General features: G+C 43.4%; 1 protein-coding gene across 2 annotated transcripts in view; it reads left to right on the top strand.

Annotated features, from left to right (window-relative positions):
• LOC147906273 (protein ALTERED PHOSPHATE STARVATION RESPONSE 1-like) overlaps nucleotides 1–5941 on the top strand; it is a 73767-nt gene extending 67826 nt beyond the window's left edge. Inside the window, exons 3-5 of one of the 2 annotated variants that reach the window (XM_087377625.1) lie at nucleotides 575–798; nucleotides 4337–5006; nucleotides 5692–5941. In XM_087377625.1, the coding sequence (XP_087233751.1) occupies nucleotides 575–798; nucleotides 4337–5006; nucleotides 5692–5766 (969 nt within the window). In that variant the 3' untranslated portion in view covers nucleotides 5767–5941. Of the gene's footprint in view, nucleotides 1–574; nucleotides 799–4336; nucleotides 5614–5691 lie in introns of those variants that run through there. The other variant, XM_087377624.1, reaches the window with a different exon arrangement.
• The last annotated feature ends 8017 nt before the right edge of the window (nucleotides 5942–13958 follow it).

Below are 13958 nucleotides of genomic sequence, written 5' to 3'. Positions count from 1 at the left end.
TTTACCCCCACCTCAAGGTTCTTACACATTTTTTAAAGCAGACTGCAATCACTCTTTGCATTCGTGATACTCGCTGTGTGGGAACTGACATGTTAAAAGATTTCTTATACAAAATGGACTCTGCCCTTTGTTCCCATCCTTCCAATATGGCTTACTCTTCCTACAGGTTATAATTTTGTCTATTTTTTATGGTGTGGTTTTGCATTGAGATTTACTCTTGAACTATCATATCTTTCAATAACTGGGTTAAAATAAGGCTGTTTTAAGTTATGACGTCACTTCTATTCCATAATTCTCATGCTTACTTCTATCTAATAATGGCCATACTTTTGGCAAAATGATCAGAGGCTTACATCAAGTTTTTTGTCCTTCCCCCCTCCCCAAAGAAAAAGTAATATATTCAGTTCAAAACAACAAAGTACCGAAATACAATCATTACATCCGAGGTGGGAGAACTATCTCCATCCCAAAAGCCCCAAAGAATAATTACAACAGAGGTGGAGGTAAATCTCAATCCCTAACCTGTCTATCCTTGCTCATAATATCAAGTTTGTTGTTGTTGGATTGGATACAGGCAGGAGAGGCCATAAAACTGGAGCTAGAGAAGAGATCTGCCAAAATGAAAAGGCAGAAAGAGAGGGGAGAAGCTGCAGCAACATTTGAGAAAATGAAAGCCCTTGTCAAAAGCTTGGAAACTAGGCATCTCGTTCAGTTCCAGGCAGTGGATTCAGCTACTTCAGAGGTGCTAAAGCTTAGAGATGAATGCTTGTACCCACATTTAGTCAAATTGGTGAAAGGGTAAGGATTCTTCTTTTGCCTGCAAAGATTAGGGTTCAGCTGTACAGGGGTATGAGATACTGTGAATGAATTTTAACTGCCGCTTAACAATGCTTCTTAGTGACTTTCACTATTTGTTTGTCGTTCATCCCCACAAGCACAGGGCACAATATCCCCCCTCAATTGCCTCTATTCAGCTGCTGTTCTATTTTTTGCCATAAGATTCTATTTGGAGCCTCCTGCAATCATCAGAGCCTGGAATCTGGTTATGTGGCTGTGGCTCCCATGCATTGGAAAATTATCCACCCATGTGAACATGCACACAGATTGGTCATCCCGCTGCTTGAGGGAGTCTGGGCAGCTGATTCTGGAGGTGGTCCATGCTGACATGTGGCTGCCATCTTGGGTTCACTTTGATTGCTGATTCCAGTTGTATTTTTGAAGAAGGATCTGCATCTCCACTTGTATTGGCGATAATCATCCCTTGTGGGTGTCATGGGCATCTACACCCATGGCCATGCTACAGGGCTGATGGACAGCTTGCAGGCTGCCGCATCAGCAGTCCGTGGCCACATAGAGGCGCACACAGGTGCCACATCAGCAAGCAGCAAACAGGCGCCATGTGGCAGCCTGCCACCTGGCCCATCACAGCCGTTGGTGACAGCAGCAAGTTGGACAGACCAGCATGGGTCGGCGGTTCCAGGGCCTGGTCAGTCACTTTCTAGGGCCCAAGGGGGACTTATAAAAGGCGGCCCCATTGGCCTCATTCATCATCCACTTCTAGGGCTGATTTTGAGCAGTTCTCCCTCCAGCCAGCAGCAGGATCAGCAAAGGATCAGGCCGGGACAGGCAGCAGCAGATCTGCTCCTGAGCCTGTGATCCTTACAATCTGGTTCTGTCTGGATCTACAAGTAGGATACCAGCAGCAGCAGATCTGCTCCTCAGACTGTGATCTTTACAGGGTTCCTACAAGCTGGTTCTGTCTGGATCTACTAGTAAGATACCAGCAGCAGCAGGGCCTGCATCATAGCAGCCCTCAAGTCGCAGATCTATAGTGAGGGATCTTCCCCTTCATATAGGACTTTCTATTCTTTTGCAGTGAGGGTTTAGTCCCTTTATATAGTATTTAGTTCTATACAGTTGTATTCAGCCCTATTGGGCAGACATTTATTCAGTTGTCCATTTCTCTCTTCAGAGGCCCCTTCCTCCCTCAGATTCTTACCCACTCCACAGTTTCATTTCTGTTTGAGTGCATTATTCTCTCAGTTCAGCTAGCAGTTCGTAAGAGACAGAGTGAGTGAGTCTTTCTTGCTGCTACATTGGTTTCAAAGCTTCAGATTTTCTTTCCTGAGATAGGGAGGTTTAGACAAGGACATCCACTGTTTAATGGTACAGGCAAGATCTGGAAAGGACACCATGGATGCCACTGACATGTCCAACCCTAGAGTGGAGGAAGAAGTTTCTCTCCACTGCCAATAGTACCTCCGGTGGTCGTAGAGGCCCTGGTGACAATTTCCGCCATTGTAGCCATGATGCAGATGCAGCAACAGCAGTCAGAGAGCCTTTTTAAACGCATGCTTTAGCATCTAGGAGATGTGCTATAATTATGAGCAAGCTGCCAGAGAGCATGAGACAGCAGCTCAGGAGGCACGATTGTGAGGCTCAAGCAGCCAAGGAACTAAAAGAGTGCATAGCTTGGAAGGCAAAGGAAGAACGGGATCGACATCTCATTTCTCTACTCTGCCCACAGGGAGACGAGGAAAGGGAAAGAGTTCTGCGACCCGTCAAAGCTTCATTCCTAGCAAGCTCAATTTTCGTTGCTATGATGGTAAAACTGAACCTTTAGTGTTAATTTCTTGGCTCAACCAGTTCCCGAGCTATTTCTCTGTTGTGTATTCTCGCATCGATATACCTCATAGGTGAGGCAATCACCTGGTGGCACAAGTGGCAGAAAGACCGTTATGATGTTGACCTTGAGACACCTCATTATCCGTGGACAGAGCTCATGAAAGATATCAGGACACAGGTATCCATGCAGTTACAACAAGAAAAACATCAAAAGCTAGGTAATTTTCTCCATGGGTTGCATACTAATATCCAGCTGTATGTCCAAAGTTTTAGGTCACAGGATTATGAGAGTGCATACGAGATTGCCCAGAAGTTTCAGCTCACGCACAAGGGTCAAGGATCCAAGTCAGCCCACAGCAAGAAGTCCCAGGACTCCACCACGCGAGGAGATGGTGGGAATAGGCAACAGAAGTGAATTAGACAACAAAGGATAGCAACGGCTATGGTGGTTTCTTGGATGCAGCAACCCGGGCGATCTACGCCAAGAAGAACCGGTGTTTCCATTGTCATGTGCAGGGCCGCAAGAAGCAAGATTGCCCGCACTAAAAGAAGCTCCAGGCAGAAGGAGCCACACCAAGTGGTTCATCAGTACTTTCAGTCTCCACGAAGGTCCATCCAAGAGATTGAATATCAACAGAAGGGGGAGCATCATACGTTTCCCACAATGTTTCAGTTTTGCGGCTAGGTTGGTGGTCAGAATGTAGTCATCCTTGTAAATTCAAGGAGCTCCTAGGATATCATTTCCACCAAAGCCGCCAAGCAGGCCTAGTTGACTCTTACTCTGACGGATAAAAACAAAGAGAGGGGGCTGCCACATGGGCAGCACATGGTCTGCCATGTGGGCAGCAGGTGACGAAGGGTACCAAGCAGTTATGAGGCTCCATGGAGGGCAGCAGGACTTTGGGTTTGCCACGTGGCCATTAGAGACTGGCTGGAGCAAGAACTGCGCAGAGATGTAGGCTGGAACAGGCAGATCTGACATCAGCGAGAGTGCGGAGCAGGGTACAAGGCCGTACAGGGCTAGAGAGGGCCTGGCAAGAGGCAGAACTGGTGCAGCAGCAAAGTGGCAATTTGTCCACCAATTAATGAGGAGGATGTATCGACTTGCATACTCGCATTGTAGAGTGGGGAGCTTGAGAGTAGGAGTTTGGAAGGGTGCACAGGGAGAGAAAAAGGTGAGGGTACAGGAAAAAGGAAGGGGCCCATGTTGAGGAGAGCTCACTGCTACCCCGACACTTGGAGGGTTCAATAAAGCAACAAGAACTTCTGTCTGGGGCAAACCACTTTTCATATGCCTTTCTATAATTTTGTTTGGAATACATTTTTATGGTGTATCTTCCTTAAGTTGAACCTCAAAATGTACAATTTTCCTTTTTTCCTTTCAGAGTTTCCTCTAAATTTGAGTATGAATGAGAGAGTATGTGATTGAAGCTGCAGCTTTAGATTTCTTTTCTAGCAGGCTTTGAAATGAAAGATTTTCTTTTGCTTGTTACTCACTGCTAGTCTTGGATAAGACCTTGCTAGTATTGTTGATAAATAAGTTCTTGCTTGGAATCTGGAAAGATATTTGGGCTAGTAATGAGACGAGTTTCTATGCTTTTTCATCAAAAGTTTGTGCACGTGGATATTGTACACTAATGCGTACAGTTCATTTCTCCTGAAGTTGTTATGGTTTTTAAATTATTTTTAAAAATGGCTTAAATGGTTTCAGGTTGAAACAAATGTGGACAGCTATGTTTGAGGGGCACTCAAAGCAATTCTCACTGGTTGCAAATTTTATTGTCTTGGAATTTCCATCGACTGCAGGCATAGGTGAATTTCACAGGAAGATTACTGAAGAGTTGGACATAGAGATAAATAATTGGCATCAAAGTTTGGAAATTTTTATAAGAACACAAAAAGAGTATGTAACTGCTTTGTATGAGTGGTTGCAGCTCAACATCAAACAGATTGAAAGTGAAGTTAAGGACAATTTAGCCTCTCCTCAGAAATCAGCCACTCCTCCTGTACATCATCTTTGCAAAGCATGGATGGAGGCACTAAAAGTTATCTCGTGTGAGAATGCACTAAAAGAACTTAAAAGCTTTTCTACAACGCTGCATGAAATGATGTTGAAACAAGCAGAAGAGTTGAAACAAAAGAAGAGATGCGAAAGTGTTACCAAGGATTTGGAGAAGAAGAAGATCTCTTTGGAGATTTTTGAAAGCAAATATAAAGAGAAACATGGGCAAAGGCAGGTCCCTCGGGAGAATCAGGAGTTGGTTACTAGAAACCCTGTTCAAGAAAGAAAGGTTATTCTAGAATTGTTGAAGGACAGGCTGGCAGAGGAGAACCAAAAATATGCTAAATTGTGTACACAAAACAGCTCCATGATTCTTAAGGTACTGCAAAAACACCTTCCGCCTGTTTTACAAATGATAATGGCATTTGCACATGAATGTTCAGAGCTCTATACAAGGTTGGATGAAAATATGCCTTGACAGTCAATGTTTGTACAGAGGAATGCACTTGCACTCTTTAGTGCGCTGCAGAAAGTTTTCAAGTAGGTGCTTTGATATTGATATAGTTTTTGCATGAAAATCCTGAAATCAGTTATACAGAAGATGTGGTACTGGAAATAATCACAAGCATTACATTTATTATTCAATTCAATCTACACAATAAATGACAAGTACAATCTTGGCCTTTAATTCCTTCATTTGAAGGACAAGGAGGACCGATGTTTTTTGACAGAACAAGCACCGTAGTGGACACAGCTTGTACAATATTATACATGACTGTCATACATGAACTCCATAGATTATCAATTTATATTCTGTAGTAGGGTCATTTGGACATTCCAATGACTCTGAATTGTACTATACTGGCACGGAAACTTACTTTAATACCTGAGTGCCCTTATTGTTATGTTTAAATCAATGAGTGGAGTAATACAGCATGCTCCTACCATTTTTTAGGACACAAATATCAGAACGAATTGTCATTTAAAATTTGGCATATCAAAATTCATCTTTTGATTGTGAGAAACTCGTGACTAAAGTCTGGTCTGTCTTTTTGGCTTGCTAGTTTTGTACATCCTTTGGAAAAGGCCAATCAGGTTGTTGCAGCATCGTCAAGTTATTGCACTCAACTTGCAGCTGAAGAGTTCTTTGCCTCACTCCGGTCTAGCTCGATTAGTGATGTCTGGTGCTTGTTGGTATTATCATCCAATGACAGGTTCTACGAGAGATTTCACCAGGAGCTGTTGAGGCTTGGTGTAGCAAAGAATTGTATGTAAAAAAATGCTTTTACACATGAAATTGAATACTATGTGTGCACGAGAAAATGTCGTGACTCATGTATTCACAAAGGCTTTAAAGTGCATTTAAAAAGAATTGCACTGGAAAAATGCTAGGAGAAGATAAATTCATGTGAAAGGAGTGATAAATTTATTTTGCACTAAGAAAGTTGCGATCTCACTTTCACACTGGTAATTTACTCACAGATTATACTTGAGTCTGTTAGCCTTGCCATTTGCATTTAGAGACTGCAAAGCCTTGCCTTTTGGACTTGCACTCAGCTCATGCATAGATATGTTTGGGATGTGTAGTTGATTCCAATGCCTTTCAATGATTGCTCGCTCTGACTTGTGAGGTGTGTTAAAAGGTTCTACAGCTAGATATTCTGAGGTGAAGGTCAGCGACAGGACATTTTTGACATTGTCCTATTCCAGCAACTTCATCCTTGATGATTGCTACAGATGATTTTCAATGGGAGACTATCTCCAGCATTTTTGTTTGTGCCCATTCTAGGAATGGGGGCTGATGGACATACAAATTTTGTCATAGTCTAGTTGGAATTTAATTTTTTGAATCAATGGAATGGATGCACTGGTGAAACAGTCAAGCAGCCTGAGACAGAGTGGAGACTTCCTTCAGGTGTGGGATTGTGGGCAAATTCTTTCGATTCATTTGAGTGTAGCTTGAGATGACATTATTTGAAATTGCTAAAGATCAAGACCCACCACTATTAGCTTCCCCACATCTGCTTTGTTGATTTTTTGTCATGCATACATATATGAGGCCTTGAGATGAGCTATTTAAAACCCAGTCATCCCTTCGTTTCTTTTAGAGGGTTCATCGTAAGGAAAAGGACCAAGGAGACACCACCACCGTCATGTGTGTAGGGAATAGGTTTTGTGAAGAATCTACCAGCCACTCAAGAATGTCTTCTCAATGACTTTCAATGTGCTGTCCTATTGCACACTGAGATTTGATCTTTCATTAGCATTTGTTGCTTGTGTTGTACCCTGGTAAATGTAAACCTTACATGAGCATATGGTGTGTAAGCTGCTTTTGTTAAGAGAAAAATGAAAAGGTTTATATGCTAGAAGCGCTGCAAGAGCAGCAAAACTGGAATAAACCAGAAAAGCGAGACACGTGTTCCGCTGCTTTACGGAGCTGTTTACACTTCTCCGATTGCTACGAAGCAACTTGCTGCCACTTCACATTTGTTATAGTCCTATCTTAAGCATATAAATGTACTACCTTAAGCACTTTTTATAGTTCTATCTTGAGCATATAAATGTACTAGTGGAGAATTAGCAGATTTGAAAAATGGGTTTTGAATGTGGGAACATATTTTTTTAAATGTGGGAACATATGTGAATGAGCTTTTACAAGAGCATATGGTTGGCTTTGTTCAAAAGTCGTTCAAGCATTGAGATCTTGTTCAAGTGGCCCCTAAGCAACTTTATGACCCTTGCCCCTCTCTTGTAGACCTACTAGAAAAATGTTATTCTCATAAAAATGCAAGATCATCTTGTGCATATCATCTTGTGACATGTCATTTAGGGTACATTATGGCTTGAACTAAGTATGGCTAAAAGTAAACTCTCTCTCTCTCTCTCTCTCTCTCTCTCTCTCTCTTCAAGCAAGTATTCATGGCATCATCCGCCTGATTAGATACATAAATTGCATATGAATAGCTTGTTTCATTTTAAAGATGAGGAGGTAGAGAATTATATACGAGGTCTTAGGGGACACCACACCCAAGTCCTATGTATAACACTCATCAACCATTTTTTCATTTGCATGACATTATCCAGGAAGGCCATTGATGGCACACACCATCATATAGATGGTCGATTTGGTCATTTATGGGGCACAAGAGGCCGTGTGATTACATTTGTAGGCTTTTCAAGATTAGAAAATCAGGGGTTCCAATTGATAGGAGAATACAAACCTCACTTGCGAAGTATCATAGGAGATGCAGATGGGCCACACCTTCCCATTTGGTCCAACAAAGCAACACTCCTTAATCTTAATATGCATCCAGTCATAGAGCCCAAGACTAGCCTTATGCTTTTTTCCCTTTGGCATTTCATATGTTCTATTTCTTTTTAAGGTAAAAGAACTTTCTATTTTTTCTTTGAAAAAACCAACCATACAAATCATTCAATTAGTGGTTGTTGATTGATTGAGAAATCTTGAAAAAATTAGCTCGTTTTTAAAGAGATCCAGCTTGCTACCTAGGGTGTTTCTAAGACAAAGTCTAGGAACCAAGGTGGAGGGCTATACATCTAGGGAATGCCTTGCTTTGTGAGTACACAGAAGACACCTTCAAGTCATGCCTTGCATAAAATGTTCCCATCTCTCAGTGGTTGTCTAAAAACTTGATGCACCTCATTGCTAAATGGCCGTAGGGTATAGATGATTTCCTACCATATGGCAACTAGGGTGGTTGCCGGAGGAACTGAGTGCAATGGGCAACCGCAAGTCATGCCTTGCATAAAATGTTCCCATCTCTCAGCGGTTGTCTAAGAACTTGATGCACCTCACTCCTAAATGGTTGTAGGGTATGGATGATGTCCTACCATATGGCAACTAGGGTGGTTGTCAAAGAAACTGAGTGCAACGGGCAACCCAGATGTTCCAAGTAGTATTGTTGGACACCGTCTCCCATGGACAGCATCTAGTGAGGGCAGCGAACGTTGATGGGAAGGAGGCGTTGCATCATGCGCCTCAATCCACAAGACCTACTGAATCATGTATGTTGGAGAGGTCGGGTCAATGGAGAAGGCATGCCTCCCCTCCGTTAGCTAGGCAGCCATCCCTGCAGTGAAGGCATGCTACATCCTGTGTGTCCTGGCAACGATCCGGAGGGACCCCAACTAGATTCATTGTGTTGCAAGTTAGCTCCAAAGACAATGAGGAATCGTCTCCAAATCTATGTCCATGCAATGGTGGCATCGACCATCTACACGCATCTGCTCCAACCAAGGACCAATAGGCAAGCCTCCATGAGCCACCATCTAGAAGAAGTAAGAAATCTTTTGAATTCTGCAACTAGTCCATGAGCGTGCCCAAAACTTGGAAATAACCTCCGAAGGAGCTTGCTACTCCACCCAATCCCTCCCCCTGGGGGGAGTCCAGGCTATCAAAGCCAGCTGCATGTGTCAACCAATGCGCGTCGGGCAAGAGAGGGACAACACTTTCACCCTATCTGAGCCCCTACACATGAGGGTCAAAACCACTCTCCTGGATCCTATTGTACCTCACAAAAAGACCATCCCTCCCATAAGCAGATCAGCCAGTGCCTCCTCTTGTCCAGCCCTAGAATTGGGTTAATGGTCCAGTCCTTGCCCCGTCTCCTTGTATGTTGGAGAGGACGCATCAATGGAGAAGGCATGAGCCCCCTTCACTAGCTAGGCATCCATCCCCAAAGTGAAGTCACATTGCATCCTTCGTGTCTTGGCAACAATTCGGAGGGATCCAAACCAGATCCGTTGTGTTGTGCGGGACAACTTCAAAAACATTGAGGAATCATCTCCAAATCTATGTCCATGCAACTGTGGCATCGACCATCTACATGCATCTGTTCCATCCAAGGACCAATGGGCAAGCCTCCATGAGCCACCATCTAGAAGAAGTAAGAAATATTTCTAGGTCTACGGCTAGTCCATATGCGTGACCAAAACCTGGAAAGAACCTCTTGAGGAACTTGCTACTCCACTCAATGCCTCTCCCTAAAGGAAGTCTAGGCTATTGACTTGTGTCGAGACCAATGTGTGTCGTGTAAGAGAGGGACACCTCCACCCTATCCGAGCACCTACACATGAGGGCCAAAACCAATCTCTTGGATCAATCTGTACCTCATGAAAAGGCCCTCCCATAAGCAGAGTCGCTAGCATCTCCTCTTCTCTCCTATCGAGCTTAGAATTGGGTTAATAGTCCAGTCCTTGCCCAAGGCACCCTCTATCTCGCAAGATTCTCTACCCAGTCGAGGCCCCATCAATATCTGGCTCTCTTGTATTGAGTTGAAGGACACCTCCATGCCCCACAATATACTGCCTGGAGCAAAAGGAGATGAAGGATATATGCAAAAACTGAACCTTGAAGGGCGCCTTGGTCCTAGAGAACTGACCATACCAAGAAAGAGGTGCCAAAATTATGTGCAAACCCTCTCACCATGACTACGGGATGGCCAAGCTGATCCCCCCCATGTTGATGCCAGCTCCCCAGGTGAGAGGACTTGATTGCGTGTCTTTGCCTTAGAAAAGGAGGCGGCCCCATGCCCCAAACGAATTGGTTGGTCTACTATTCCACTACGCCTATCCAATGTGAGTCCGTTGTCCTAGCAAGAAGCCCTTTTTGGATCATGAACGTCTGGATGCTGAATGAGGGCTACCACTCAAACTCCTCCCGACATCTTTGGCTGGATCGAATGAGACCTCAATCTGTGAAGGCTTTGCATCAGGGGTCTCATATCTGTGAAGGCTTTGCATCAGGGGGAAGCCCTTCCCTATGAGGGGAGGCTTTGAAAAAAACCATCTTTAGGACTACTCCCACTAGCCTTCGGTGTGTGGTGTCTTCTCGGTGAGAAGCCCTTGCTGAAGTTGGTGGTTCGAGGCCTTGAATAAGACCTCGAACCACCAACTTGCCTAGAAGGGATTACTCTGGATTTTCAGGTCAATATGCCCAGTAGTCCTCCCTGTCGGGGGTAGGGTCACTGTTTGCTAGGCAAACTTGGCTCTAATATTCCACGTGCCATTCAATCCCGCCCACAAGAAGTTGCACACTAGGAACCTGAGCTGCCCCATGTAGCCATTATGCAAACACTAACATGAGGAAAGTACTAGGTCATAGCCAAGAGAACCTAGTTGGCCACCTCGTGCTAGAGAGGGGGCGGTGCAAGCTTTTGTATTGGTGCTCAGCCAAACTCTCTCTTGCATGTCGAGTCCTTTTCCTCTTCCTATTCCTCTAGAGGAAGAGTCTCTTTTGGTGCACTGCATCATGTATATACTCATGTTTGGCATGGTAATCCTCTCTCTCTCTCTCTCTCTCTCTCTCTCTCTCTCTCTCTCTCTCTCTCTCTCTCATAATGTTGGGACTAATAAATTATTTTATAAAATTATATTGATCATTTGGCTAGAAAGAGTTTTATAAGTACATCATTTGCCCTTTTATAGTTTACCAATCTGAGTGATAGTTTGAGAGTTATGACCCCATCATCACGTCTCCATGAATAATTTTGCTATTGAAAGGGTCTTAGAAATATGCCAAATTTTATTTTTGAGTACACAGTCAGATACCACACAAAAAGTACATCACATTTTATTTTTACATTTCATCAATCCAAGTTACGGTTAGAAAGTTATGAGCACTTTTGTTAACCATCATCATGATAACTTTCCATAGTTTTTGAAAGTTCACCTCCATTTATCATACCTCCCCTTAATGGAGGGGATATCGTGAGTGAAGGTCAAAAGGAGGGGGTGAAGTGGATGCTCCAAAAGAGAAGCGACAAGTTGCAATGGAGAAGGGCTAGTAATACATAGAGAAATGATCTTAAATTAAGGTCTTAAAAATACCCATAGGACCCTTTTATTGGCCAAAGGGTCTCTTGGACTTTTTCTTTGTTGTATTGAGCCTCAAGAAATTAAATCAAGTTTGGTTTGAAAAAAGACCATAGGACCCTTCCACTCGCTAAAGGTTCCCTTGGACCATTTTAAAAACTATATTTATTGACTTATTTTTTATTTGAATGCAACAAAAAAATGCTCATAGGACCCTTTCATCCAATCTCATGTGGGCTTTTTAAAGATCGAAATTCATTTATTTATTTTCAATTTGAATGCATCCAAAAAAAAGCTGAAATGACCCTTTTGCTATTAAAAGAGTCCTATGAGCTTTTTTTTTACTAAAGAGCCTTAAAAATTTATGAGATTTTGGTTTATTCACTCTTTGGGCAACAGTTTTTTTTTTAAAGAGAATTTTTCTTAGCCAAGATGTATTCAAAAGTAGTACTTTGCATCCTTCTAGGTCCCTTTCGCCAATGAAAGGGTCCATGGATATGTGATGAGCCTCAAACAATAGCTCATATTTGGTGAGATATATAAAGAAAAAGTGATGTAATTTTTGTGATCCATCTAATAATGCAATCAAATACAATATTTCTTCGAGACTGCAAGCAAAAGGGTCCATGGAGACGTGATGGCAATGAAAAAATGGTCATAACTTTCAAACCATAGCTTGGATTGATGAGATGTAAAAAGGAAAAGTGATTTAATTTTTTTCTCTATCCAACCGTGCAATCAGAAATAAGTTTTTGCATTCTTCTAGGACCCTTTTGTTGAGATATGGTGCCATGAGCACATAGATTAAAAGGCAAAGGTATGTGATAAGGAAAGAATTAAAGTAGCCACCCTAGGATGTGGACTACATGATGTGGAGATGTGGATTGAGGATATCCACAAGAAGAGATGTGGATGAGAGGATCACACATGTGTTGACTATTCAAAGGGCACTCTCTATATAAGAGGCCTATCATGTATTGTTGATATAGGACTTTGAATAGATTGAGTGTTTCATACTTCCTTTCTCTCTCTCATGGAGTTTCTTCTATGGTTTGATCCTCCGTGATCTTTATGCTCATCTAGTGATAGAGTAGGCTAAGTAAGATCTGCACTTTGTCATGGTATCAGAGCTTAGGTTGTCCATGAAGCCTAGAGTGTGATTTTATCATGTTGTGTATAGTTGCCTCCAAGAAGGTAAGCTATGCAACTCCACCCTCCACCACAAAAGAGCCGAAGGTGAAGTAGAGCTTCCTACACTTGCAGCAGAAAAGCAACAAGCTCTAAGAAAGGCTTGTGAAAGGAGAACGACCATCACTGTGTAGACCAAGAAGAGCAGAGGCTTGCTATTGCAAAGAACTAAAAAGATAGAAGACGTTGTAAACAGACCTTGCATAGAGAAGAGAAGCCCTTGGAGAGAATGTGAAGGCAAAGACCATGAGAGGGCCAAACATGGCGAAATCGGGCTGCATCGGCTAGTGACTCCAACAACAGCGAGCGTTCATGCTACAAGCTCATCAAACAGCCAGGCGACACTCCAGTGTGCCAGCCATCCACGTTGCTCCTTCCCTTTTAGCTTGCCATGGTAGGAACGTCCGCCCGTCTTCCTTGCCGATTGATTGGATTTCTAGTGAAGAGGCCTGGTTCTTAAGAACATTCTCCTCCTGAATTGAGGAAGTCAAGGTTGAAGTTGAAGCAGGGAATTCAGCTGACGTGCGGGAGAGTGGATCCTTTCAGAAAGCTTCTGAAGAGGTCTTGGCTTCCCGCAGAATCGTGAAAGTCCGACTTGCTTCCTGCATCCAAGGCTAACGACCAGATGGCTCTGTAGAGCAACTTTGCCTCCAATATGCTTAGCCGCATCAAATGATGCAGCAGCCCCGAACGTCTCTAGCCTTGCAGACAATGACCTTAGCTGCAGCATGCTCCATAAGACCGGCTTCCGGCTCCCGCCTTGTAACATAGCATAGGTTTAAGGCTTCAAAAGCCTTAAATGCCCAAAGCCTCTCCTTCCATTGCGATGACTTCCTGTGCAGCCTTCCCAAGAATAGCCGCTCCAAGAACAGCTGCTCCAAGAACATTCAATGAGTCGTCGTCGACCAGTCGCCTCCAAGAAAAGCCTTACCAAGCTCCTGCACGTCACGCCTGCAACGTCCTCACCGCATCTCCGTCTGCAAGCTTCAAAGCCTCAAAGTTTCACAAAGTGTCTCCAAGGTTCCCTTAAATTGACACGTGGCAGATAATAACTAACCAGGGTTAGTTAGAAACACCCCTGGTTGAGATGGTGGTCACACTAGGGTTAGTTCACCTTTGGTCAAATGGGTAACTATGGTTAGGGTAGGATAAGTTAAGTGCCACCCAAGCACAGTCCCTTTGTAAGCATAGGCCAGTATGCAGCATATGAACCCCTGTGCCACAACATCAAAGGCCTCTTCTTCATAGAATCTTTGACAAGCCATAACTTGCAATCCAAGAAGAATTTAGACATGCTCCAAAAAGGAAA

The sequence above is a fragment of the Dipteris shenzhenensis genome, chromosome 1 (genome assembly GCF_047967505.1).
Source record: "Dipteris shenzhenensis isolate YYH24624 ecotype China chromosome 1, Dip_SZ_1.0, whole genome shotgun sequence".
Lineage (NCBI taxonomy): Eukaryota > Viridiplantae > Streptophyta > Polypodiopsida > Gleicheniales > Dipteridaceae > Dipteris > Dipteris shenzhenensis.
Note: the sequence above shows the minus strand (reverse complement) of the source record. Positions and strands in the feature narration are given on the sequence as shown.